This window comes from Haliaeetus leucocephalus, unplaced genomic scaffold (assembly GCF_000737465.1).
Source record: "Haliaeetus leucocephalus isolate CR32 unplaced genomic scaffold, Haliaeetus_leucocephalus-4.0 Scaffold151, whole genome shotgun sequence".
NCBI lineage: Eukaryota > Metazoa > Chordata > Aves > Accipitriformes > Accipitridae > Haliaeetus > Haliaeetus leucocephalus.
This window is the reverse complement of record NW_010972587.1, coordinates 4,749,900-4,772,352: the sequence shown is the minus strand read 5'-3', so window position 1 is coordinate 4,772,352 and position 22,453 is coordinate 4,749,900. Positions and strand designations below refer to the sequence as shown.

At 44.4% G+C, this 22,453-nt stretch overlaps 2 protein-coding genes across 3 annotated transcripts; one reads left to right on the top strand and one right to left on the bottom strand.

Moving 5' to 3' along the window:
- The first annotated feature begins 949 nt into the window (after positions 1 to 949).
- KRR1 (KRR1, small subunit (SSU) processome component, homolog (yeast)) lies at positions 950 to 7,216 on the top strand. 2 transcript variants are annotated; one of them, XM_010561799.1, is made up of 10 exons: positions 950 to 1,043; positions 1,624 to 1,799; positions 2,313 to 2,447; positions 2,678 to 2,803; positions 2,900 to 2,983; positions 3,619 to 3,675; positions 4,167 to 4,337; positions 4,507 to 4,584; positions 4,708 to 4,801; positions 6,435 to 7,070. In XM_010561799.1, exons 1-10 carry the CDS (start codon positions 965 to 967, stop codon positions 6,572 to 6,574), a joined length of 1,140 nt encoding a protein of 379 aa, XP_010560101.1. In that variant the 5' UTR covers positions 950 to 964; the 3' UTR covers positions 6,575 to 7,070. The 2 variants fall into 2 exon arrangements, with proteins under 2 accessions (XP_010560101.1, XP_010560102.1); XM_010561800.1 differs by lacking the exon at positions 4,167 to 4,337 and having other exon boundaries at positions 6,435 to 7,216.
- A 3,330-nt stretch (positions 7,217 to 10,546) lies between these two features.
- Positions 10,547 to 21,847, bottom strand: LOC104828246 (glioma pathogenesis-related protein 1-like). Its single transcript, XM_010561798.1, has 6 exons — positions 21,574 to 21,847; positions 16,563 to 16,808; positions 14,182 to 14,291; positions 12,881 to 12,963; positions 11,692 to 11,718; positions 10,547 to 11,607 (listed from the first exon to the last, which is right to left on the bottom strand). The coding sequence occupies exons 1-6, from the start codon at positions 21,751 to 21,753 to the stop codon at positions 11,456 to 11,458; spliced, it is 798 nt and encodes a 265-aa protein (XP_010560100.1). The 5' UTR covers positions 21,754 to 21,847; the 3' UTR covers positions 10,547 to 11,455.
- Between the last annotated feature and the right edge of the window lie 606 nt (positions 21,848 to 22,453).

Here is a 22,453-nt window from a genome sequence, read left to right as displayed (position 1 = left end):
TTCTTCCCTCCATTGGCTTTTCATGGTCCCCATAAAAGAGAGTGAAGGAGGCATGTTCTTGCTTCTTTACTGAAGAAAATGCCCAGTTACAGGTACAGGAAGGGGAGGATGCAGAGCATCCCCCTCAAGAACCTTAAATTACGTTGTTCAACTGAATAATTAGGTCTCATCAGGAACGTGTTTTCTTTAGTTATGAGCATTAAGGTACTTTGAGTATTTATCAATGTACTTCAGCGTACATTTTGATGATGATGGTTCTTTCTTCCTTTATGTTACATGATAGCAATAGAAAACTGAAAGCTGGAGAACGCGGCTGGAAAAGATGTTTCGCATGAAAGAGGAGGAAGGAAAGACGACACTCAGTATATGCCTCTCACCTCAACTGCATTCATTAAATTTCTGAAAAGCCCGTGCCTGTAATCAGAGTAGAGGCGCGGAGCCCAAAAGGGGCTGCAGAACCACCCTGGGGAAGCAACTGGGGTCTCCAGCAGCGTGACCCCCCAGCAGACCCTGCCAGCCTGAGGCAGATCACGCCGTCTCCGCAGCAGCCACTGCCGCCCGGGTGCTGACACACCTTCAGATAAAGTAACCCTGACGGAGAGCTGCGGGAACCGTCCGCGTTGACAAGCAGCAAGGAGGTGCGACATGCGGCCTGCGATACCCGAGGCCGGCGCTGCCCCTCGCCTTGAGGCAGAGCGGGCATCCCTGCCTGTTTGCACCAGCTTTATTTTCACTTTTTTTTTTGCTCCCAGGGAAGGACAACCCGGTAGGAAAACGCGTGTTGTTCCGAATACAAACGGTAAAACCTCTCTCAGAGCCCCAGCAGCTCTCAGCCGCCGCCATCCCTCCCGCTCCCCTCAGACCCGACGGGACTACGGCTCCCGGCGTGCACCGCGCCACCGCGCCTCCTTCCGGTGACCGGCGCTTCCGGTTCCGGGTGAGGGGTGGTGGCGCGTCGGCCAAGATGGCGGATCCTGCCGAGGCGGCCGAGCCGACGCAAAAAGAAAAACAAAAAAACAAAAACAAAAAGAAAGCGGCGGCAGGTGGGGGCGCGGTGAGGGCCCGTGCGGGGCTGTCAGCCGGCTCGCCGGGAAGCCTTCGGGCTGAGGGTTCCCTCCCCCCCTCCGCGGTGGCCGCGGGCCTGCAGCTCCGTCCCGGCCTGCAGCCGGGGGGGTCCCGGCGGTTTCCCAAAACAAACGGGGGCTGAGGAGCTTGGCCGCCATTTCGTGTAGGCGGAGAGGCGGCGTGGGGAAGGCAGGCTGGTTCCCGGCCTGCGGCGCTGGGTGGGATGGAGGCGGCTGTTGGGTGCAAGGGGTGCCTTGTGGTGGAGCCCCTCTCCTCACAGCGCTCCGGTCCCTCGCCTCAGCCTGTCCCTTGTTCTTGTATAATATCCTATCCGCAACGCATGTCTCAGTTGTGGGATTTTTATGTTAAATAAATAGCTTAAAGCAGTAGCTTCTTTAAGGTCAGAAGGGGTGCAGAATGCATTCAACAGAGCATTAAACAAAACTGTGTCCCTGCTTTCAGTTACTGTACCTTTTGTAGTTAAATGAGGAGGAGAGGTAATAGTCACTGATGAAAGAGGAGAAAAAACTTTTTTTTTTTTTTTTATACCTGTAACAGTTGATGAATCCGAACTTCTCACTGTGCCAGATGGATGGAAAGAACCAGCTTTTACAAGAGAGGATAATCCCAAAGGGCTGCTGGAAGAAAGCAGTTTTGCAACGTTATTCCCAAAGTATAGAGAAGCGTACTTGAAAGAGTGCTGGCCACTCGTCCAGAAAGCCTTGAGTGAACATGTATGAATACTTACTAATTGTGATGCTATGTTTTATCTTTTGGGACATACAGATCTTATTTAAGCTTATAAAAACAGTGCAAGTTGCTTTTCTGATACTGTGTTTGTGTATATTTCTACTGTGCTTGCATTTAGAATTGGTAGTGTCATTTTTTTATTGGCATCAAAATCAGTGAAGGTCTGCGTAGCCAGACTTGAAGTTCTTTACAGATGCTGTCAGCAAAGCTCTCTGCAGCAGCAAGTGTCTTGTCATCCAGACACTGGCAACTTTCATGCACCTGACAGCAGGGAGATGAGGAAGGTGGTGTTTTGGGGCTTGTGACACATGTATTCAGTGGTTTTTGTGCATGTCTGTGTGTGTGAATTTCCTTAAGCTGAAAGTCAGTTAAGGAATTTTGGAAAATGGAACTGCATTCTGTATGTAGTGTCTTTTTTGTTAACTTCTTACTGCCAAAGATGAATTCGGAGGTTCTTACTTAGAGATTGATTCACTATTTCTTTTCAAATATTGCAGTATGTGAATGCAACGCTGGATCTAATTGAAGGCAGCATGACTGTCACTACCACTAAGAAGACTTTTGATCCGTATGCAATCATCAGGGCTAGAGATTTAATAAAACTTCTGGCAAGAAGCGTTCCATTTGAACAGGTCTGTATTAAATCCGGGAAGTTTGTATCAAATTCTATCATAATACTTAGAAAATTTTACGTTTTCAAAATGTGGGATTTTCAAGTGAGTCAAGTAAAATAAAATAAAATACATATTTAAAGTAAATGTATCTGAAAGTGAAGTGAGAAGAATAAACTCAGGTATTCTCTTGACTCTTCTGAATAATCCATTTGCATTCAGATGATATTGCCCACTTCTTGTCTCTTTAGGCAGTTCGTATCCTTCAGGATGATGTTGCTTGTGACATCATTAAAATAGGCTCTTTGGTGAGGAAGAGGGACACTTTTATAAAAAGAAGAGGACGACTTCTTGGGCCAAAAGGATCTACTCTGAAGGTATTTCCGATAGGTGTAGTAACCAGACAATTCTTAGACCCAAATTTGTGTCAGGTCCTCAGTTTACACTTATTTAATTTCTTTTTTTTGGTGTAGGCCCTGGAACTGTTAACAAACTGTTATATTATGGTGCAAGGCAACACTGTTTCAGCTCTTGGACCCTTTAGTGGGCTAAAAGAGGTAAGGGGAGGCAGGTGAGCCATTTGCATAGCATATTTCTATGCCCAGCTTGAGGGCAGACGAGAGGCAAGATCTGGCAACCTCAGGAGTACCTGACTTGTCTTTCAGCTCTGTGTTAGTAAGCTGCATTTACATGAATGTCTGTAGTCTTAGCATCTTAGCTGCTGATTTTTGTTTAGACTCCGAGATCTTTCTGTCTTGGAGGTAAAAAAAGTATTTGTGAAATACTGCTTTGGTTTTGGTGGGTTTTAGCAAGAATTTTTGTAGTTTCGGATAAGAGGTGTAAGAGTGAAAATACTGCAGATCTAATGATATATAACCTAAAGGAACATCTAACGTTTTTAATAACTATGTGGGAGAAGAATTCTTGTCAAAAGTAAGTTTCTCATGACACCATAAAATCCACAGTAACATGAAAGTAATGTTTGTGGGGCATGCTGGAGTGTGTTAGAAACACGACAATATTATTGATATTGCTGTGCCTTCCAGTTAACCATGTGCGTTAGCTTTTTAAATCTACCTACTTTGGGGGGCAGGGTCAGGGAGAGGAAGCAAGATATACCTGGTATTTTAATTGATTAGAATATGAAATACTTGCTGAGTTTTCTGTTCTTTTTCTTTTTTATTAAACACAGGTTAGAAAAGTTGTTCTGGACACAATGAAGAATATACATCCCATATATAACATTAAGGTTAGCGTGGTCCACTGTGCATCTTTCTTTACAAGAAAGTACTATTTCTTCTCAGAGAATTGTATGTTAATAATTTACATGTTTCTGTGTAGTAATCTATTTTTGAGAATTTCTGTAGTGTGCTGCTTTAAAAAACCACTACTTTGATAGTCTCCATTTTGCCATAATATCATTAGCAGTATCTGAAAAGACATCAAAGGAGAAGTGTGTATAAACTTTCCTCCCTTCAGTTGTTTTGTTGATACTTGCTCATTTAAACTGAGGCACCTTCTCCAGTGCATTCTGTCCGTGTTATGAGACATACGTATCTTTCTGGTTCTGCTGTTCATTATTAAACCTCTCTACTCTTGCTGAAGTGGGAGATGGAAGCTTCGGATGTAGCATATTCACTTTAAGAAAGTTTAGTAAAACTTGTAGTTTGGAGCTCTTGGCTACTACTGTAATACTTTTTTTTTTAATAACTTCTTTGTGACATTCTGAAACTACTGAAGACTTTGATGATCAAAAGGGAATTATCAAAAGATCCTGAACTGAGGTCACAAAGCTGGGAAAGATTTTTGCCTAAGTTCAAGCGGAAGAACTTGAAAAAACGCAAGGAGCCAAAGAAGAAAAATACTAAGAAGGAGTACACACCGTTCCCACCTCCACAGCCAGAAAGCCAGGTCAGCTGGAACTTAATTTGGTTATGCAGGAATATAGCACGACTTGAAATCGTGTTCTTGCTAACAAGAGGTTGGGAGGCCTTTTCTGTCAAGTTCTGGTTTCCTGATGCTATACATCTGGCTTAAAATGCGTAATTATCTAAAGCTTCTTGGTATTTGTCTTACGCAGATTGATAAAGAATTGGCAAGTGGTGAATACTTCTTGAAAGAAAGACAGAAGAAACGAAAGCAAGTAGAAGAGATAAAGGTAAAGTTGTTCTAACCTGCTGTTCAGTTAAAAAGCATTTGACTGCTGACTTGGAATTTTTTTTTTTTTTGTCCCTTTTTGCCCTGCTCTACTGATACTTGACCTTTTTATTGGTAACTTCAGGCAAAGCAAGCAGATGCAATCAAGAAAAGACAAGAAGAAAGAAATAAAGCTTTCATCCCACCAAAGGAAAAGCCAGTTGTGAAAACAAAGAAAGGTAACCATTTTTTTTTTTTTCTTGTTCTAAAATATTCTGCTGTTGATTCATAGGCTGAGTGATTTTGCAGAGATACAGCTGTAGGAAATAAGAAGGGTCATGCAGAAAAAATCCTAGTGGTTAGATCCATGCCTGGAGTTGCCAGAGACAGTAGAAAGATCATGCAGCCCATAATTCTATACCTATACAGTGACAGTTGTCTGTAGAACATATTCCTGATGGAGATACTGGGATGGCCATCTCAATTGGTTGTCATGGCTACATCAATTTTTGGCTTTCAGTCTTGTAGTGAAGCTGCCATAATTTTTGCATTCAAATGTCTTTTCTGTTAAGAAAAAGAAACCCCAAAGCAATACTTACTTGAAAACTTATGCCACAAGTAAGTCTTGGTACAAGGTAGGGTAAACAGCTTTTCTAAAAGTTAAAGTAAAACCACATTATATGCAGAGTAAGAACTTGTGTTCTCAGATGATCTGTTTTTCACGCAGTAGAGAAACAAGCCTTCAGTTTTCTGGATTCATTGATTATTCTACATAGTCATTCATTGTATTAGATATACTGTGTATGTTTCGTATTAGCTATACTACCTACATATTATTACACTATATATTACACAATTTCTTAGGAACTGAAAAGTTCACATGTCTCTCAAAGCATGTGTTCTGCAGCATTGATACAGTACTTTATTCTGTTGGCAGTAAATTTTCAATGATCCTGCTATTGACTGTAGTGTATCTCAAATACTGTGCTTTTCTAGATGCTGTGCTTTGACCTGAAATCCTAAATAAATCACAGCAGTAGTTTGTATGTAGAGAAGAACTGAGATCCAGAGAAGACAGCTGGTACCCACTGTTAGATGTATAGGAATTAACTGTGTGAGATTAGAGAGTTGGATCCAAACTCATGACTCGTGCCCAAAAGAGAAAATACCATCACCTAGATGAACATAAGAGTAGGTTATTCATGTTGCTCAGCATTAAATGTTTAATTTAAGTACTCTGGCACTCCAGTAGAAGTCTTTTATAAAGGTCTTCATGCAGGGGTCGAAGATCTGTGTCACATTCCCCCAGCCCACCCTTTCCCATCCTGTTTCCAACAGCAGCCATTGATGGATGGCCAGGGAGAGAGTGTAAGGATGGGACAGACATGCTTGGGATCTTACCACCTTAGTTGCTTGCAGAAGGACAAAATACCATGAAAGCTTCTCGGGGTATAAGAACTCAATAATTAATTTATTTTGTTCTTAGGTGAGACCAACCAAGCCAATAGGCCTATGCCTAAGAGAGTGTATATGTATTAATTTTGGAGGAGTATGTCTGTAGTCTGAGGAGTGGGTGAGAATAGTTTGTTTGTGTGCAGAGTGTGGCGTCTGTGTTCAAATGCAGTTGTATATGTGTATTTTTTATATGACTGTTCTCCTTTGAATTCTGCTGAAAGAGGTTTGTGGATAATACTATTTTCAACAAAAATTATTATTAGAATAGTTTATAAAATCATTAGTGAACAAAAAATGAGTCCTAACCAGTGCCACAGGATGCAGCTCCTTGTGTTTACATATGAAGTCATCTTGTAGACTGAAGATTTAGATAAAGTAAAATTCTTGCCTGTTATCTTTGTATTTTTTGCTATGTAGCCTCCACTGAGAAGAAGATTGATATTGAAGCCATCAAGGAAAAGGTAAAGAATGCAAAGAAGAAGAAATTAGGAGCACTTCCTGTGGAAGAAGTCAAGTTAAAAATGGCAGCAGATGAAAAGAAAAAAAAGAAAAAGTAATTCACCACCTGAGGTATTTACTTTTCTCCTACGTTAATGAACATTTTCACACTTGGAAGATTTGAGACTTATTGCTGTCAGTACAATCTGAACAAGAAAAGACTAGGTAGAAAGATCATTCTCTTTTCATAAGTACAGTTTAATTAGTGGACCGAAAGCAGCTGTGCAGAATTGCCAAGGTTGGTGAAGAAAATCTGTGCTGCTACATTATTACAGTAAGAGAGTGTATTTGGATAATATCCATCTGCCTAAAGGGAAGGTTTTGTAATAGAAACATTTAGGAGTTTGATGCAGGATGTTAAACATTAGGGTCAGAGAACTCAGTGGGAGTTTAAACTAATTCTTCTGTGAAAGACTACCAGACTGTACGCAGTCTCAGTTGTGCTGATAACTTTTGCAAAACAGGCAAGATTTATTACTATATTATGCTTTTGTTTCTGTAAAAGCTGATTATTTTTGCGTGTCTTGTCTTGGTGTTAATAAACTATTTTGATACGTTGTTCTTATATCCTTTAATTAGTCATCTACTGCACAACCTACGTGTTGTTTTCCAGGAAACAAGCTCACAGCTTCATGTGAGAATTAGACAAACCATAATCTTAATTGAATGCCATTAATATACTGTCATTTATTAGCATTATACTGGAGGCTGTTAGACAGAATGTGGTACAAAGCAAGTGTCTTTCCACATGGAAAGTGCTGCAGTGAAAGCATAAAGTCTTGTTATCTTTCTTTAAATATATTCTTAATTTATTTCTTGCTTGCAAGAAAGTCTAAGAAATTGTGTTCCTCTTTTTTTTTTCTTTTTTTTTTTGAGACCTTTCACTTTTTTAAAGGAAGTTTAGAGGTTTTTAGTTCCTGAAATTGAAATTGTGATGAAATAAAGTTCACCGGAAGAGCAGATGTTGCTTAATTCACACATCTGAGATTAAAGAAGCAAATGTAATGGTTAGGAGGTGGTAGAGCCACACCAATTTCAGTATTGTGTTGGAGTGCTTTTGCCAGGTTTTGGAATTTTGATCACCTGCACATGCAGTGGAAATGATTATGCTAGAACATTGCAGCTTGCTGCATTTTGGTTAGTGACCTTTTATTTGGAAATAGTAAGTGAAAACATAGCCATTTCCTTTTTTACATATATAAATAAGAATTTAGAATATATGTGGTTAAATAGCCAGTACATGTACATTGAGAAATAGCTAAGATGCTTGCCCTTTAGGGTAGGAGACAACATTAGCCTTAGTATGCCTTTCAGTTATGTGATCATTTCTTGGCACTTAGTTGTTAAGGAAAAAATGCTCTCAATCCTTTTAGGGACTGCATTGTTCATAAATGGCAGTTTAATTACTTGTGGAATCAATCAGGAAAATACTACTTCAACAGATGCTTCACTGAGAATATGATCAGTAAGTCACAAATACCCATCTCAGAAACTGTAGCGAGCTGATGGGTTTAGTGATACCAGCACTGTGAAAAACTTTTTAGAAACACCAACTGGAGTTCAGCAGTTGACAGTGTAAAGGGGAAACTGAAGTTCAGTACCAGTCAGGTAGTTCAGACCTCTCATACAGTGAAAGGACTAATTTCAGCAGGAGGCACTGCAATACTTGAGTTTAAATACCTGTTCTCACTGTGTGATCCTATGAACGAGTGCTTCAGCGGAAGAGTCTGCAGAGCTAGAAGCCAGTAAGAAATCTGACTGTAGCCAGGGAAGGAGCATGAGTGTATTAGGGGAGGGAGAGTCCTTGGTTCTAATCTGGACTGGATGAGGCCCCTTTCACTGCAGAGGACTGGCACACGTGTCCCCATTTCTAGTTTAAAAAGTTAAAAACAAGTGTAGGGCTGGTTGCCCTAGACTGGTCTTGCAGGCTGGCATTTCATTTCAGGAAGCTGATCTAGCTGTAATCACCCTACAAAAAAGTGTCTTCCGGCTGTATCAGCTAACTGCTTGGTTGCCTGAGTTGCAGTGCAGGAAGATGTAGCTCAGCTAGGTGGCAGCCTGGCCTTAAATTATATGTACTTCCATGGAAGTGTGATTTTTTTCATTTAGGACCCACAGCTGAGGCATCTATGTAGCTTTTGCATCAAATCCCTATCCATAGTAAAACTCCTAACAGACCTCAGGAAGTCTTTTCCTTCTGTGGTTATGGGGTGAAAAGGCTTCGCGTTGTGTTTAATCTTTTTGAGTTGTTATGGTTGGCAGGTTTCAAGGATTGCAGGTTGGAGATTTATTTACTTAAACTGGAAAATCAAGAAAGCTTACTCATATTTCTGTAGGCAAGTTAAACCAAAGGATTTGTCTGCTTAAGAATCCATATCTGGATGGTCACTGGCTGCATGGGCTCACTGTTGGTGCTTTTTGCACCTGTTTACTGAGAGAATAGGGCTATACAGTTCTAACACTTGTATAAGAAGTAAAGAATGGAAAATAAAGTGTATTTGGAAGGGTGAAAAAGGTTTTTTGCTATTTTCAGAACAACTTGAACTATTGCAAATTATCTCCTTAAACTGATTTTAGAGTTTACAGACTTCCAAAAAAGTACTTGAAAGCTGTATTTATATATCAGTGTTTTGCATTTGTCATATGAAATTAATGGGCATATGCCGTAAGGTAAATGTGGGCAATTCAAAGTGGTTTGATCATCTGGAGTTAAATATCTGGATTTCTGGATGTCCTTAAAATGAGATGCAGTACTTTTTTAGCTTTGACTTCTTGACTTTCAGGCTTTCTTGTTTGAAAAATACCATGTTGTAAAGTTTGGGGTTTTTTTTTCCCCTAAGCCCCAGTGATTTACAGTTTTTTAATGATGCTTTTTCTATGGTATTTCCTTAGAGCTGCTGAACTATATAGTTAAATGATAGTGCTGTGAATGTTTTGAACTTTAAGGGCTCTGTGTTCATTCTGTTTACTCTCCTGGAGACCAAGCATAGATTAAACTAAGCAGGGGAGAATTCCTGCTGAGCTCATTTTTGCTCCCTGGACACAGCAGCGTATGCTCCTCCCTCTCCTGCATTTCTCTTTGCAGTAGTGGAATCTAACTGCACATGGCTTCAGTGGGGCAGACACCGTGCCAGGTTCCGTGCTGGGGTGAGAGCCCTGTGCAAGAGAGCGTACACAGAGTGAGTCCTGCTGCCCAAGTGCTGCTTGCTGTCCCATTTTCAGATGGGGCTTTGCAGTACATGGAGCTTGAGGCTTGGGTCTTGCACAAAAGAGTGGCAAAAAGGCAAGTGGGGAGGGGAATAGCTGCTCTTTTTACAGATGGACCCATGGCCTGCTTTTAGCAATGGGGGTTTGTTTTTTGTTTTTTTTTTAACACCCTAATCTGCCCAGTTTGGAAGGCAGAACTGAGCTTGGCTCTCTCACAAGTAGGCCAGCGTGAGTACTGGGACCCTGGTCACTGGAGTGCGGAAAAGAAGCCGCTCATCTCCTGTCTGCAACTGTGATGTCTTGGCTATGGAGGCTCTGGTAGCCAACAAACTAAATATAAAGATATATCAAGGGCAAAGATGTATCAAGGGCAAACAAAGTTTGTAATTTTGTCCCCAGCCATATTTGCATTCTGAAAAATGATTTATTCAGGGAATGCTGTGATGCTGAGATGATTCTAGTGCAAGCAGTTAACTACCTGGAAGAATAACCAGAGAAACTTTGGGTCCCAATTCCAGTGTTTTCAGTTAAGATCCACCCCAGTAGTGGGGTCAGGAGCGGGTATGCAGAAACACTGACAGGTACTGCAGGGGCACTACCCCAGAAACAAACTGGTGAGCAGAACTTCCCGGCTTCCTTTACAGCAGTGTGTGTCTGCGCCCTGCAGAGGGGCACGGTGCAGAGGCATCTAAACCCGCCTCCGTATAGATACGGATTGCTACGTTCCAGCTGTGAGTTTGTGCAGCTCTGCTCTTTCCAGCCTCCGCTTGAGCTGAGCGACTGCGGTCAGTAGAGGACATGTCCAGCTGAACACAGCAGCTGTCCTCGCTGCTTTCTGCCTGCTCCAGATGTGCAGGTTTCGGAAGACTCATCCCTTGGCAGCTGTTGAACCGAAGGCATAACTATGGGCACAGCACCATTGTGCAGGTCGGAGCTGAATGTGGGGCTTTTTTGTGCACCAGCAGTTAAGGTTTACCTCATGTTGCAAATACATGATTGCCATACATGGGAAACAGGACATAATGATTTATTGTTTGAAACAGCAGTCAAAAACTCTGTGCTCAGAAAACAAAACAAAACCAGAAGAGATTGCAGCGATACCATATCATGTGTAAACACAGGTGAAACTATGTCTTGGCAGAGATGATGTGTGTTTAAAACCAAATTCTAAGCAAAGAGAAGTACCAGTGGCCCCAGTGCACTGCCAGACTGGGAAATGCACTGCCTGCCCCAGGATGTAAATGCCAGAGCTCACAGGGGTCCAAGAATTCTTAAAAAAAAAAAATTTAAATTAAAAACCTTTTCAGGCTACTCTGCATCTTGCTGGAGGAGTGTCCGAGGAAAGAGCACAATAAGAACGAGAGAGGTGCGTGCTGGGCTGGGGCTGGGGCCGGGGCCAGGCTCCTGGCCTGGGCACCCTCCAGCCCTTCCTAAGAAAGCGTAGCAGGCAGCTGCCTGCAACTCAGTGTGCTCCCTAACCCACCAGATCCCGCTCACACTGCTCCACTTTGAAAAAATACATGGGTAATTTAAAGACAGTTATTGGTTCAGAGCAATGAGAAAGCTGCTTATCGGCTCTCCTAGCTGCTCTCTGCAACAAAGATGGTATTTCTGTACTTCTAAATCACCTGTGGATTCAAACAATGTCTCTACTGATCTTTGTGCTGCCAGTAACTTCTGTGTAGGGAAGGGATGAGTTGACCTAAGTGCTCTTGTGGTCTTCTGCATGTGTGTCACTCACTGGCAGGTGCTACAGACCGGTATTTTGGTAGGAGCCAGGTGGCCAAAATTGTCAGTATAAGGAGTAATGGCCTTAAAGCAATAATGGTGATGCAGTACTCATCACATGCAGGTCTGTCCCAGTCTGGACGCCACCTGGAATCACCTGTGAACAAAACAAGTTACTTGTTTTTAAGTATAACTGCACCAAGGGCAAAAACTGGAAGCAGTTAATTCTGGTGGTACTTACTAATGACTTTGTCACGCTCTGCATTTTCTGGAGAGAGAGAAAAGAAGTGAACGTAAGCAGACTTGCACTTTAGAAACAAGTTGAGTCTAAGCAAAAGGGAATGAAGTGTGAGCCTCACGGTGGGCTCACAAATACAGCTATGGGAGCTGTGTTTCTCTCCAGGAAGAAACAAAGACCCGCTGACTTTGGGAGAGCCCTGCAGCAACTCTAGGGCCTTTGCTGAGGAGCGCTTGATCACACCATGTTGACTTCTCCCACCAGTGGCTGGCGTAGAGAGGACTCGCTCCCCCAGGTGTGCTTTCCAAGATCACTTTGGCTTTTGCCCAGTGCCTTGCATTTAAGATCCTTGGCCTGTACCTAACGTTAAACAGTTCTGTGCATCAGGGACTCCCTCTCGTTCCTGCAGTGCTGGTGTTTTAATGCCACCCTCCTGCTCCATTAGTTCACCCGAGGTCGAGTGCTGGGGAAAAGTACGACTGGAGGCTCAGCTCCCCCTGGGCTGATGTCCACAGCACGGTGCCTTGTCCTTCTTAAGGGAATTGCAGAAGGTCTCCTCCCTCCTGACTCCATGCAGCCGTTGCAAAGCCAAGTGCAGGAGAATCAGGTGGGCTGCCAGGGGCTCAGGCTGAGCACTGCGTCCCCGTGAAGGGCTCTCGCATGTCAGCGTGGCTCTCTCCCGGTGCTTAGGGGAAAGCAGATGGCCTGGCTGAAGTTCACTGGAGCGAGCAGCCTTGGCAGTGCCATGGCAGTTCTCCCCTCCCACAGCGGCATGGCAGGGGCAAGGCTTCCTTGGATCTGCACCGTCTCAAGCCGCAGCTCATGCGCCAGATAGTAACCTGGAGCCCCAGGGAGGGGACGTGTATCCCCTGCTGTGCTTCCCATTTCTGCAAGCAGTAACTTCTGGCAGGGGTAGTAACACCTTAAACTGCAGCCGCTCTATCTCCTGTACCATACCCTCCAGCACCTGAAGAGCAGACCCCATCCCATCACTCCCCAGGGTAGAAAACAGGCTCCTTCTGCCCTCTTCCCCTCTCTTTGTGCATCACTGCTCACTTGGCTTTTGACTGCAGTTTTTCAGACTATATTTAGGAACAGGAGAGCACCATGCCTGCCTCCCACCGGTATCTTTTGTGTGTTCTTTCCCTTTCTACATGTGCTTGGGGAGGAGGGCTGGTTGTCTTCTACTTACGACACAGCTTGCCAGCACACTGCTCGCCGTTGCAGTCGCTGCACGCTGCTCCCATCTCGTACGGGTGCCCTGGGTAATTCCCACTGCAAAGGAAAGTAACACTGCTCTCAAACCGCCCTTGGGAGGAGAACGTTAATAGCTACCGCTAATTAGTTTTTAACCTGGGTTTTGCTTCACTTGTGTTGATAGGGAGATGGTTTTTGGACAGTCCCTGTCTGAATGCCCTGTGCCCAAGACATGCAGCAAAGCAGAAGAGGTTAAGTGTAATGGGGTGCTCTGTTTAGGAACCTGGAGACAGCAGTATTGCAAACCTGGGAATTAAAATAGTCTCAATGCTGGATAATTTGTGTGTGTGGAGACTGTGGGCTCCCAAAGCTGGCTCTAACTATGGGAGCAAAAGCAGATTCAGTTACTGTGTATGTATGTGCGTATTCAGCCTTGAAGAGGAATCTCTGGTGCTGGAGAATTTCTCATAGGTAGTGATTTCATCCATTTGCTGGTAAATATTTTAGAAGTGATGTGCGTCTTGCTCTGCTCCCTCTCTCTACCAGCAGCATGAGTGGCACCAGCCAACCTCTGTCCAGGTTCTTGGCTCGATATTGCCTGCTCAAAACCGATACTGCACCAAAAGCAGCTCAGTGCTTCGCTTTGCTTAGAGCATGGCCAAAGTGAGATTTTTTTGGGACTGGCCCGGCCTTGGCTCCACACGGTGTGCATGTAAAGGTTTTAAAGCTGTATGTAGACTGGTGGCATTAATTAGCTGGAGAAGGGTAAACATCCATCCTAGGTGGATATCCTACTGACTATGCATATGAAGGACCTCTGGATAAAATTTTGCCTTGAGCAGCCCCAGCCTCACAAACAGCCCTCAGCTGCTAAGACTGCAGCTGCACTCATTCCACACTTCGATATTTATCCAAACCATTGACCTAGAGGCTTAATTCTGCAGGCACACATGGAAATATTTTCAGACTTTGGCCTTGCACCTTGGCAACCATCTGGGGCCATCTTGGCACTCAGGAGCAAGGGTTTAATTTTCAAATGATCACTTCAGTATTTTCATGTCAGCATCTTATATTTTACCGTTTCTACCAGTGCCACTGCTTTTTGGCTCCAATACATAGCCCTCATCTAGCAAAAAAAAAGCTGGTTGGAGAGACGTGTACCTCTTTCTCTATTTTGGGGACCATTTCCTCCCACAAAACACATGAATAGACAGACTGATCTAATAAAGCTGCATGTTGCGGGAGGGAAGGGGTAGGACCCAAACCCTGTGAAATATTTGTAACAAAAAACCTTACGCCGGCCCGTAGTTGCAGATGAAGTGTGCTGCGTCGGTTATGGAGGAGTATGCCACCCTGGGACAGAAGTGGACAGCACAGCCAACCTTGTAGCTTGTAGCCCAAACAATCTGCAAAGACAGACGGGTAACACCGGTGAGAAAAGCTTTGCTTCAGCATCTGAAGCGTTACGGGGAAGACCTGCCCTCTGTTTCACGACGATGAATCGGCTGAGGAGCACTCCTTGGGCAGGCTTCATGGGGGAAAGTGGCAGTGATGGATATCGAAATCACAGTTTGTTCTGAAAAACGCCTGATGGTTTTGCCTAATTCACCAGGTGTTCATTAAAACAACTCTGAAAGAAAAAATGACTGGCTGTAACAGGTAGTTTTCCTCTCTTGAGAAGAAGGTGAAGTTCACCTCCTTTGCTTCATGGCAATCCATTAGCTTTCCTACAGCTCCTACGAGGGCTGATTGCCCCTGTACTAAATCCAGCAGGGATGTATAGGCAAATGGCTGGAAGGCACTCGTGTTACGGGAGGAACAGGGAGAAGGAGCGTGTCCGGGCTGCAGTCCTGCCTTTTAGCATCATGGCCATGACTAAAATAATCTAGAGGCGAGGGCATTGCATCGTCTAGTGATCCTCTGTCTACCAGAAGCTGTTCGGTTCAATCCAGCATCCTATATCTACCTCTAAGATTACAGTGCAGCCAAATGCTGCAGTCCTGGACAAATAAACCCGTGACAGAAACAGAGAGGAGACGAGGGCATGGCAGTACCTGAGGGCGATACAACGGCAGCAATGACCGACTACCTGAGAGCTGTGGAGAGATCCTGGCGGCACAGGAGATGAAGAAACACGCTCATGCCTCTGCCAACTCGGAAGGGGAAGCCTGGCCCTTTCTGTTTGTGCCTGTTTGGTGCCAGCTCCGAGAAGAGGGGACAATCCTCAAGCACCCGAGCGTGTTCTCAGTGCGGCAGCAGAGCAGAGGCTGCTTCCGAAGCCAGCCGCAGACAGCTGCATCCCTGAGGATGGTGAAGGACCGGATCACAGGACCCTCCCCATCCCAGGCGGCCATCGCCCGAGGCACATGCTGGGGATGTGGTTGTGGTAACGGTAGTAATTGTAAATTTCTCCGCAGCTGGGAAGGAGGGAGAGGAATGAGGGGTTCCCTGAAGGTGCAGACCCAGGGATGCCTCCCAAAGCTGGCAGACAGGCAGCTTCTAGCTACAGTCACTATCACCGCTGACTCCAAGTGAGAATAATCTTATTTTCTCATTCTCTCTCATGCAACTGCCTGGGCTGCTCCTCTACAAACAACACGGTAAACACCACTGTGCCTTAGTGCCAGGTAAGGTGAGTTTTACCGCAGCTTCCAGATGCTGACTCCTGCCGTGTCCTTGTGAGCAAGGTCAAAAAGCAACACGCTGTCACCTCTCACGGCTCCTGCATCCAAATATCTCCTCTGCACACGAGTACCTGCACGTGCCATTCGGACACCCCACCAGCTTCAGCTTGTCGCAGTAGAGACGGACACGACAAGTAATAGATCATGCAAAATGGCTACTTTATTATTCTAACACACCTTTTTATACCCCTCTTTAGAGTATGTGTTAGTATATGATTGGTTTGGTTAGTAACTAACAATTCATGATTGGTGAGTTCGTTAGGACGGTTCTTCTTATCACTATCTTGTTTTTGTACTGGTCTTCTTGGATCTTTCCAGACTCTTCAAGGATATACTACAAGCTGCTCAAGGTCGTGCTGTTCTCAAACTGTCAGGAATTCCATAGACTCGTTGCATCCCCTGACATCAGCTCATCTCTTCAAGTCCTAAATGCATATGTGTATCTCCACAGAAATTACTAAATAGGCTCAGGTCAAAATCTAAACCCTAGAGCCCCTGTTGCAAGCCATCCTGCTCTCCCATCGCTGTGGTTAGCGATTGCAGGGTTGCATGGCAGTGGCACTCCTCTCCCTCACTTTGCCCTCTTTCTTTGGGAATCGTGGTTGGGAAAAATGCAGACGTGATGCTTGAAGAGCTGCAGACATCTCTTTAGGTGCCGGTATTTCCGCAGCCCTTGATTGCCTACCAGAGCTGGGACCTTGTCCCGCCACGCATTGCAGCCCACAGCCATTGCCATTGCCTGGTTTTTGGCCACTGTTTGGCTAAATCTGACTGCTTGATGGCTGTCCTGTTTTCTTCCTGGAAAGAAAATACAGCTGGCGTATTTAAAAAAAATAATGCAGTGGCTCTTTTCCTCCCTAAAATGGGGACATCTTGTGCACACAGACATAAAATCAGACTACAGCACTTGCAAAACAGTTCATTGAATCTAGAGTTTCTGTGTCAAAATGGCAACGTTGGTTCATGGTTTAGACGGAGAAGTGCAATGCCTACCTGTGTATAGTGGCCGCATGTTCCTCTGCAGTTATTGGTGGCATAATTGTAGGCGCTGACCTCATCGTACCAAGAGGTGATGGCTCTTTGCACAGTAAAAATAGAAAGTGAGCCAGTCCAGAGGTTTTCTCCAACGGGGGTAAATTTGGGGTGAGCCTGCCCTGGTTCTTTGAGGTACGTATTATGTTTAAACAGGCATTTCTTTGCCCAAGCCTTCGCGGTCTTTGCCAAATCCGGATCCCAACTCTGCAAAATAAAGACAACTAAAAATCACTTTGGTATCGTAGCAATGCAGTAATTCTAAGCAACTTTTCAGAGAAGCTGGGTCTCAGTAGCCTATATGCTTCAGGTTCATTTGTTTTTTGCTTCCGCTGAGACTTGCAGAGCTACGTGGTAAGTTGGCTTGTAGGTTAATTTCTGATTTGAACTTAGTTACTCATTAAACTTGAGGAAGTTTTTGGGGTGGTGGGTGATCCTGGCTGACCGGTTTGTTGGACACAAAGAGCTGTACATCAGTCAAACACAGTGCTTGGGGCACAACGTGCGTTTCGAGGCTGTCCCAGTCATGAGACAATGTTAATACAATTTCAACAGTGAATTACAGGAAATCTGGAGACTGGGGGGTATGCTTACGGTACCAATCGGACTGGAGTCTCGTGCAGCCTGATGCATTAAGGCTGCTGCTTGCAGGTCAGTTCACAGACACGTTGGGATTTTTGGGACAGTTTAAAGTCAACCCCTTGGTTTGCATCTTTGTGTTTGGTGGCTTCAGATGTTAGTGCTGAATTTGTATTTGTGGAATCACTCATTCACTTGCTATTCAGTCCTATAGAAAGTGGTTATTTAAGGAATTGAGTTTTATAAATGTCTTTCGTTTGCACTGGAGGCGGTGTCTGGTTTTGCTGGGTTTTCTTGTGCACACAACTTGATTGAGCAAATACAGTATTGTACCTCCTGGAAAATGCAGTACCACGAGTGTATGCCTGTAGTCCTAGTTACACTTCATGTCATGTAGATGAAGTTGTCCAGCACTGCTGAACTATTTTGGGTTGGATTTTTTTTTTAAATAAACTTTTTTTATTTATCCTTTCTGGTATGGATTAGAATATCTCAGTTGCTTCTGCAAACAATAGAATCACTAGAGAATTGTTTTGAACGGATCAGTAACAGTAACTAAGGAAAAGGTGGTTGTTAGATTTTATGGCTATGTTTTACATAATATAACTTTTTTGTACCATAAGTCTGAAACAATTGGTGTATTGTTTATGCTACCAGTAAGTAATGGAAAACTGCAAGATCATACCAAAATACATCTACAGAGATTTGAAAATATTTTGTAACTTATGTATTCCATTTCTTCCTATGGCTAACGTTTGGGGGAGGGTGTATTTTCCCACTGTGGTGGGTTGGCCTTGGCTGGATGCCCCAGGTGCCCACTAAAGCTGCTCTGTCACTTCCCTCCTCAGCTGGACAGGGGAGAGAAAATACAATGAAAGCCTCGTGGGTCGAGATAAGGACAGGGAGAGATCACTTGCCCATTACCATCATGGGCAAAACAGACTTGACTTGGGGAAATTATTTTAATTTACTACCAATCAAACCACAATAGGGTAATGAGAAATAAAAACTACATCTTAAAGCACCTTCCCCTCACCCCTCCCTTCTTCCTGGGCACAGCTTCACTCCCGATTTTCTCTCCCTCCTGCCCCCCAGCAGTGCAGGGGGACAGGGAATAGGGGTTGGGGTCGGTTCCTCACCCCTTGTCTCTGCTGCTTCATCCTTCTCAGGGGCAGGACTCCTCACTGTTCCCCAGCTCCAGCATGGGGTCCCTCCCACAGGAGACAGTCCTCCACAAACTTCTCCAGTGTGAGTCCTTCCCGTGGGCTGCAGTTCTTCACAAACTGCTCCAGTGTTGGTCCCTTCCCCGGGCTGCAGTCCTTCAGGCACAGACTGCTCCACCATGGGGGATCACAAGTCCTGCCAGAAAACCTGCTCCAGCGTGGGCTCCTCTGTCCACGGGACCACAGGTCCTGCCAGGAGCCTGCTCCAGCACGGGCTTTCCACGGGGTCACAGCCTCCTTTGGGCATCCCCCTGCTCCGGCATGGGGTCTTCCCCGGGCTGCAGGTGGAGATCTGCTCCCCTGTGGACCTCCCTGGGCTGCAGGGGGACAGCCTGCCTCACCGTGGTCTTCATCACCACGGGCTGCAGGGGAATCTCTGCTCCGGTGCCTGGATCATCTCCTCCCCTCCTTCTGCACTGACCTGGGGGTCTGCAGGGCTGTTTCTCTTACATATTCTCACTCCTCTCTCCGGCTGCAGGTTCTGGGCCACAGCAACTTTTTTTTCCCTTCTTAAATCCGTTCTCCCACAGGCACTACCACCATCACTGATGGGCTCAGCCTTGGCCAGCAGCAGGTCCGTCTTGGAGCCGGCTGGCATTGGCTCTGTTGGACATGAGGGAAACTTCCAGCAGCTTCTCACAGAAGCCACCCCTGTAGCCCCCCCACCACCAAAACCTTGTCATGCAGACCCAGTACAAAGATGTGTGACAGTGGTGGATGCACCTTAGTGCTTCACGGTCTTGTTTTTCACATTCTACTTTTTAAGAGTCTGCACATCTGTTTTCTTCTTCATCCTATAATAGTATTAATAGTAAGTTTAAAGTTCCATAAAGGTATATGTAATAATAAGTTTAAAGTAAATTAATACATTTAAATGTATTTTCCTTTGTTTGTGTGAATGCTTAAACTGGCTGACAGCTGAAAAAGCAATGTGCAGAAACCGATTGTTCAGAATGATCTTTAGTTTAAGTATAGTTGTACTCCTTATTTGCTTATGAAACTGCATTTATGCAAGAACATTGGACTAAACTGCATGGGTAAAAATGCACAGGACAGGGAGGTTTGCATATAGATATCATTGCTGTTTGAGAAAATAGTAACTACAATTTTTTTTTCCCGTGAACTCTTTCTCCGTTTTGGTTTTATAACTCAGACGAGTTGCTTGCTGATTTAGGGAGGGAAAATTGAACGTATAATAAGTGAAAAGTGATGCAAAGCAGCAATAAGTCAAAGGAGACTGTTGTGAAGCCCTGATGGTGAGACTCTTTCTGCTGGTTTTGAAGAGCCGTGGAACAGACCTAAGCAAGGCTTTGGGTGAAGGGGTCACATTTGTCAGGTAAAAAAAAGTTAGATCAGCATTCTCATTTTATAATAAATGTATGACAAATATAGATGGTTGTGGGCTTTGTTACTTGCAGTTAAAGGAGTTTCTGTCTTGTATTTTCTTTTAAAAACTATTTTTCCAAAAGGTGGAAATGCCCTGAGTTCATACTCTTCATTTTTACATATCTAGGTGGACAGTTATCTACAGCAAGCAGAAATTCCCTGTGAAATAAATCATCGTCTTTTCCTCATTTCTGGAGTGCTAAAGGCCATTCAAAAATTAAGAAATATGCTGCTTTCAATTCCAGTGCTTTTACTTACATAATAGATTTTATCATGTATTGTACTGCTTTCTCCACATTAAATTCTTCCTGGGAGAGGTCTTACTTAAGAGTAGGGGTTATGCAGTGTTTTAGAAGAAACTTACCATGTTCTTGTTTTATTTATATATAATCTTTATTTGTTTTTTTGTTTCTTAAGCCATTTTTTTCGAGTTTCAGTTCTTTAATTTTTCAAAAGGAAAAATTAGGCATAATTTTAAAAGATCAATACTGCTCTTTTAAGACATCATAGCAAGATTTTGTTAATGAAGGGCCAGTAAAGCAATCTAGAAGACAGAGCCTGGAGTGATATGTACTGGAAGTTCAGGACTCCTGGCTGAAGAAAGCTGAAATAAAAGATACATCTAGAAGAGAAACTGAACTGTTTCTTGTCAGGCTTGCAACTCGAGCTTGCTTGCTGCTCACTTCCCCTTCACTAATAGGCATTTCTTTTTTAGTGTCTGACAACCAAATATAGAAAATTAGCTTTTTTTGGTGGGGAGAACTTTGGTTGGGATGTTGCTAATGACAGACATGGTTATCTCCTCTTCTGGTGGTGACCATGCAAGACAGTAAGAAAGAGGAGCAAAAGGAAGGAGAGCAGAATTAGGGCAATTGCTATGGCCCGTCTGAGAGATCTGTGGAGATTATCCCGAGAAGAAACACAATATACCAAATATTACCCACGCAAAGCACAAAAGGTGGTGGATGTCGCAAGAGAGAGCTCCCAAGCTACCGGAATCGAACGTGTCACAAATCAGAGATGGGCTTCTCAGCCGTAAGCCCACCTTTGGGCACGCATTTACGGCTTCCCCCGTTGCTTTTTTTTCCATGTGCCACCCAGCAGGGAAACAAGCGCCACGAGCCATTTGAAATGAGAGGTGGGCACTTTTGGGTGTATTTTGAATCATGACAGCCTATCTTTTGCACGGTGGCTGCAGATACTTCCCCGTGATGTGGCCAGGGAGAAGGCAGGGACAGAGCAGCGCGGGACCTGATGTTTCCAGCGCTCGCTCCCACTGCACTTGTTGGTTTTTTGGCTTCCCCTGTAGCCCCAGCGCCTCGGACCAGCCGCTCTGTTGGCTCAGGCTGAGAGAGCCTTGCCAAGAAAGCGTAGAGAAAGCTCTCGTTTGGCAACGGTCTCTGCCCTTGATGACTCAAGTACGGAAGGTTGTGCTTAGGTCTGCATATCAATTACAGTCCGGCATGTTGAGCTGCGGTGCCTTGGAATGAGGAGGCTTTTCACAGCACAAAACGACAGCGTTAGGCTGAGGGTTGAAATCACGGGTTTCAAATGAGGAAATTAAGCCAGCCAAAACTATCCACGTACCCGACTGTATAAAACCATCTGAAAATCACAGCCTTTTTCTCTGCTTTAAAAAGAAGTAGCTCTTATGATCCCAGAAGCTAGGGTGTTTTTTCTTTTTTTCTTTTTTTTTTGCATTTGATCAGAAAAACAATCTTTGAGAATCCTAAACAACATCACAGTGCTACACACTTGCACGTAAGTCGGGAAGATCCCCTTACCATGTAGAGCATGTTGCTGGCTGGTGGATTCACTCCAGACCGGAATCTGTTATGGGTTTGCACACATTCCTCAATAAACTTTGGATCTCCGGCATCAGGCAACATCGGTGGTTCATAGGAGTCAGAGGAACGACAGAAGTGCAGTAAAGCCAGCACACAAGCAGCAAATCTGCTTGTCATGATTCTCAGCTTCTGATCTTCCAGCTTTAAGAGCGGAGTGTTTCAGCTGTACGAGATAGTTTTCGCTTCACCAGCAGCGTTTTTTCTTGGAGGGCTTGTGGGCTGGACTTATCTTAGCCGTGCTAATTGAGCGTGGCGTTGGTCACAGGAAACGAATCATGTTTCAGGAGCGTTGCTATGAGAATAAGGAAATTAAGCTACGAGTTCACATCAGAGCTGTGGCAGCTTTGTCTCTCTTTTTCGCTTCTTTAATTGTGGTGGGCAAGCTGCTTCTCTCCTGTCCTTTGGGCTGCTTTGGTTTTGTGTCTTTGGCCCCCACCATCTCATCCGTAGCAATCACTATGGATTGCAGTAAAGTTTGGGATAAATTTTCTGCTTTTCATGAAAATAGCATTGCTGTTAAGGCTGTTATTCTGAGCCAAAATGCTGTGAGAAATGATTGATTTGAACTATGACTTTTACTACAGTATGAACAGTCACTTTGCTTGTACATGGAGTTACTGGAGGGGTAAGTTTGGCTGAGAACTGCCATTTAAATACGCTGCAGTTATTGATGGGTTTCTCCTGTCACCACACGCTTGTGCTATGTGTCGCTACCAATTTCTCCTCCCAAGCTTTAGCAATTTGCGGTTCATTCCCTGCCACCCGAGCCCCCAGCAGAGTTGGGTGCTGTGAAGGTTGGTGCCGTCTCATGCCGGGC

Bases quoted from the DNA above. Each gene is read 5' to 3' on its own strand.
- KRR1 (XM_010561799.1), top strand. From the start codon at position 965: ATGGCGGATCCTGCCGAGGCGGCCGAGCCGACGCAAAAAGAAAAACAA. The intron at 1,044-1,623 runs GTGGGGGCGCGG...TACCTGTAACAG, and splicing joins CAAAAAGAAAGCGGCGGCAG to TTGATGAATCCGAACTTCTC. The intron at 4,585-4,707 runs GTAAAGTTGTTC...TGGTAACTTCAG, and splicing joins AGCAAGTAGAAGAGATAAAG to GCAAAGCAAGCAGATGCAAT.
- LOC104828246 (XM_010561798.1), bottom strand. From the start codon at position 21,753: ATGACAAGCAGATTTGCTGCTTGTGTGCTGGCTTTACTGCACTTCTGT. The intron at 14,292-16,562 runs GTAGGCATTGCA...CTGTCTTTGCAG, and splicing joins CATGCGGCCACTATACACAG to ATTGTTTGGGCTACAAGCTA. The intron at 11,719-12,880 runs GTAAGTAGAAGA...CTCTCTCTCCAG, and splicing joins GTGTGCTGGCAAGCTGTGTC to AAAATGCAGAGCGTGACAAA.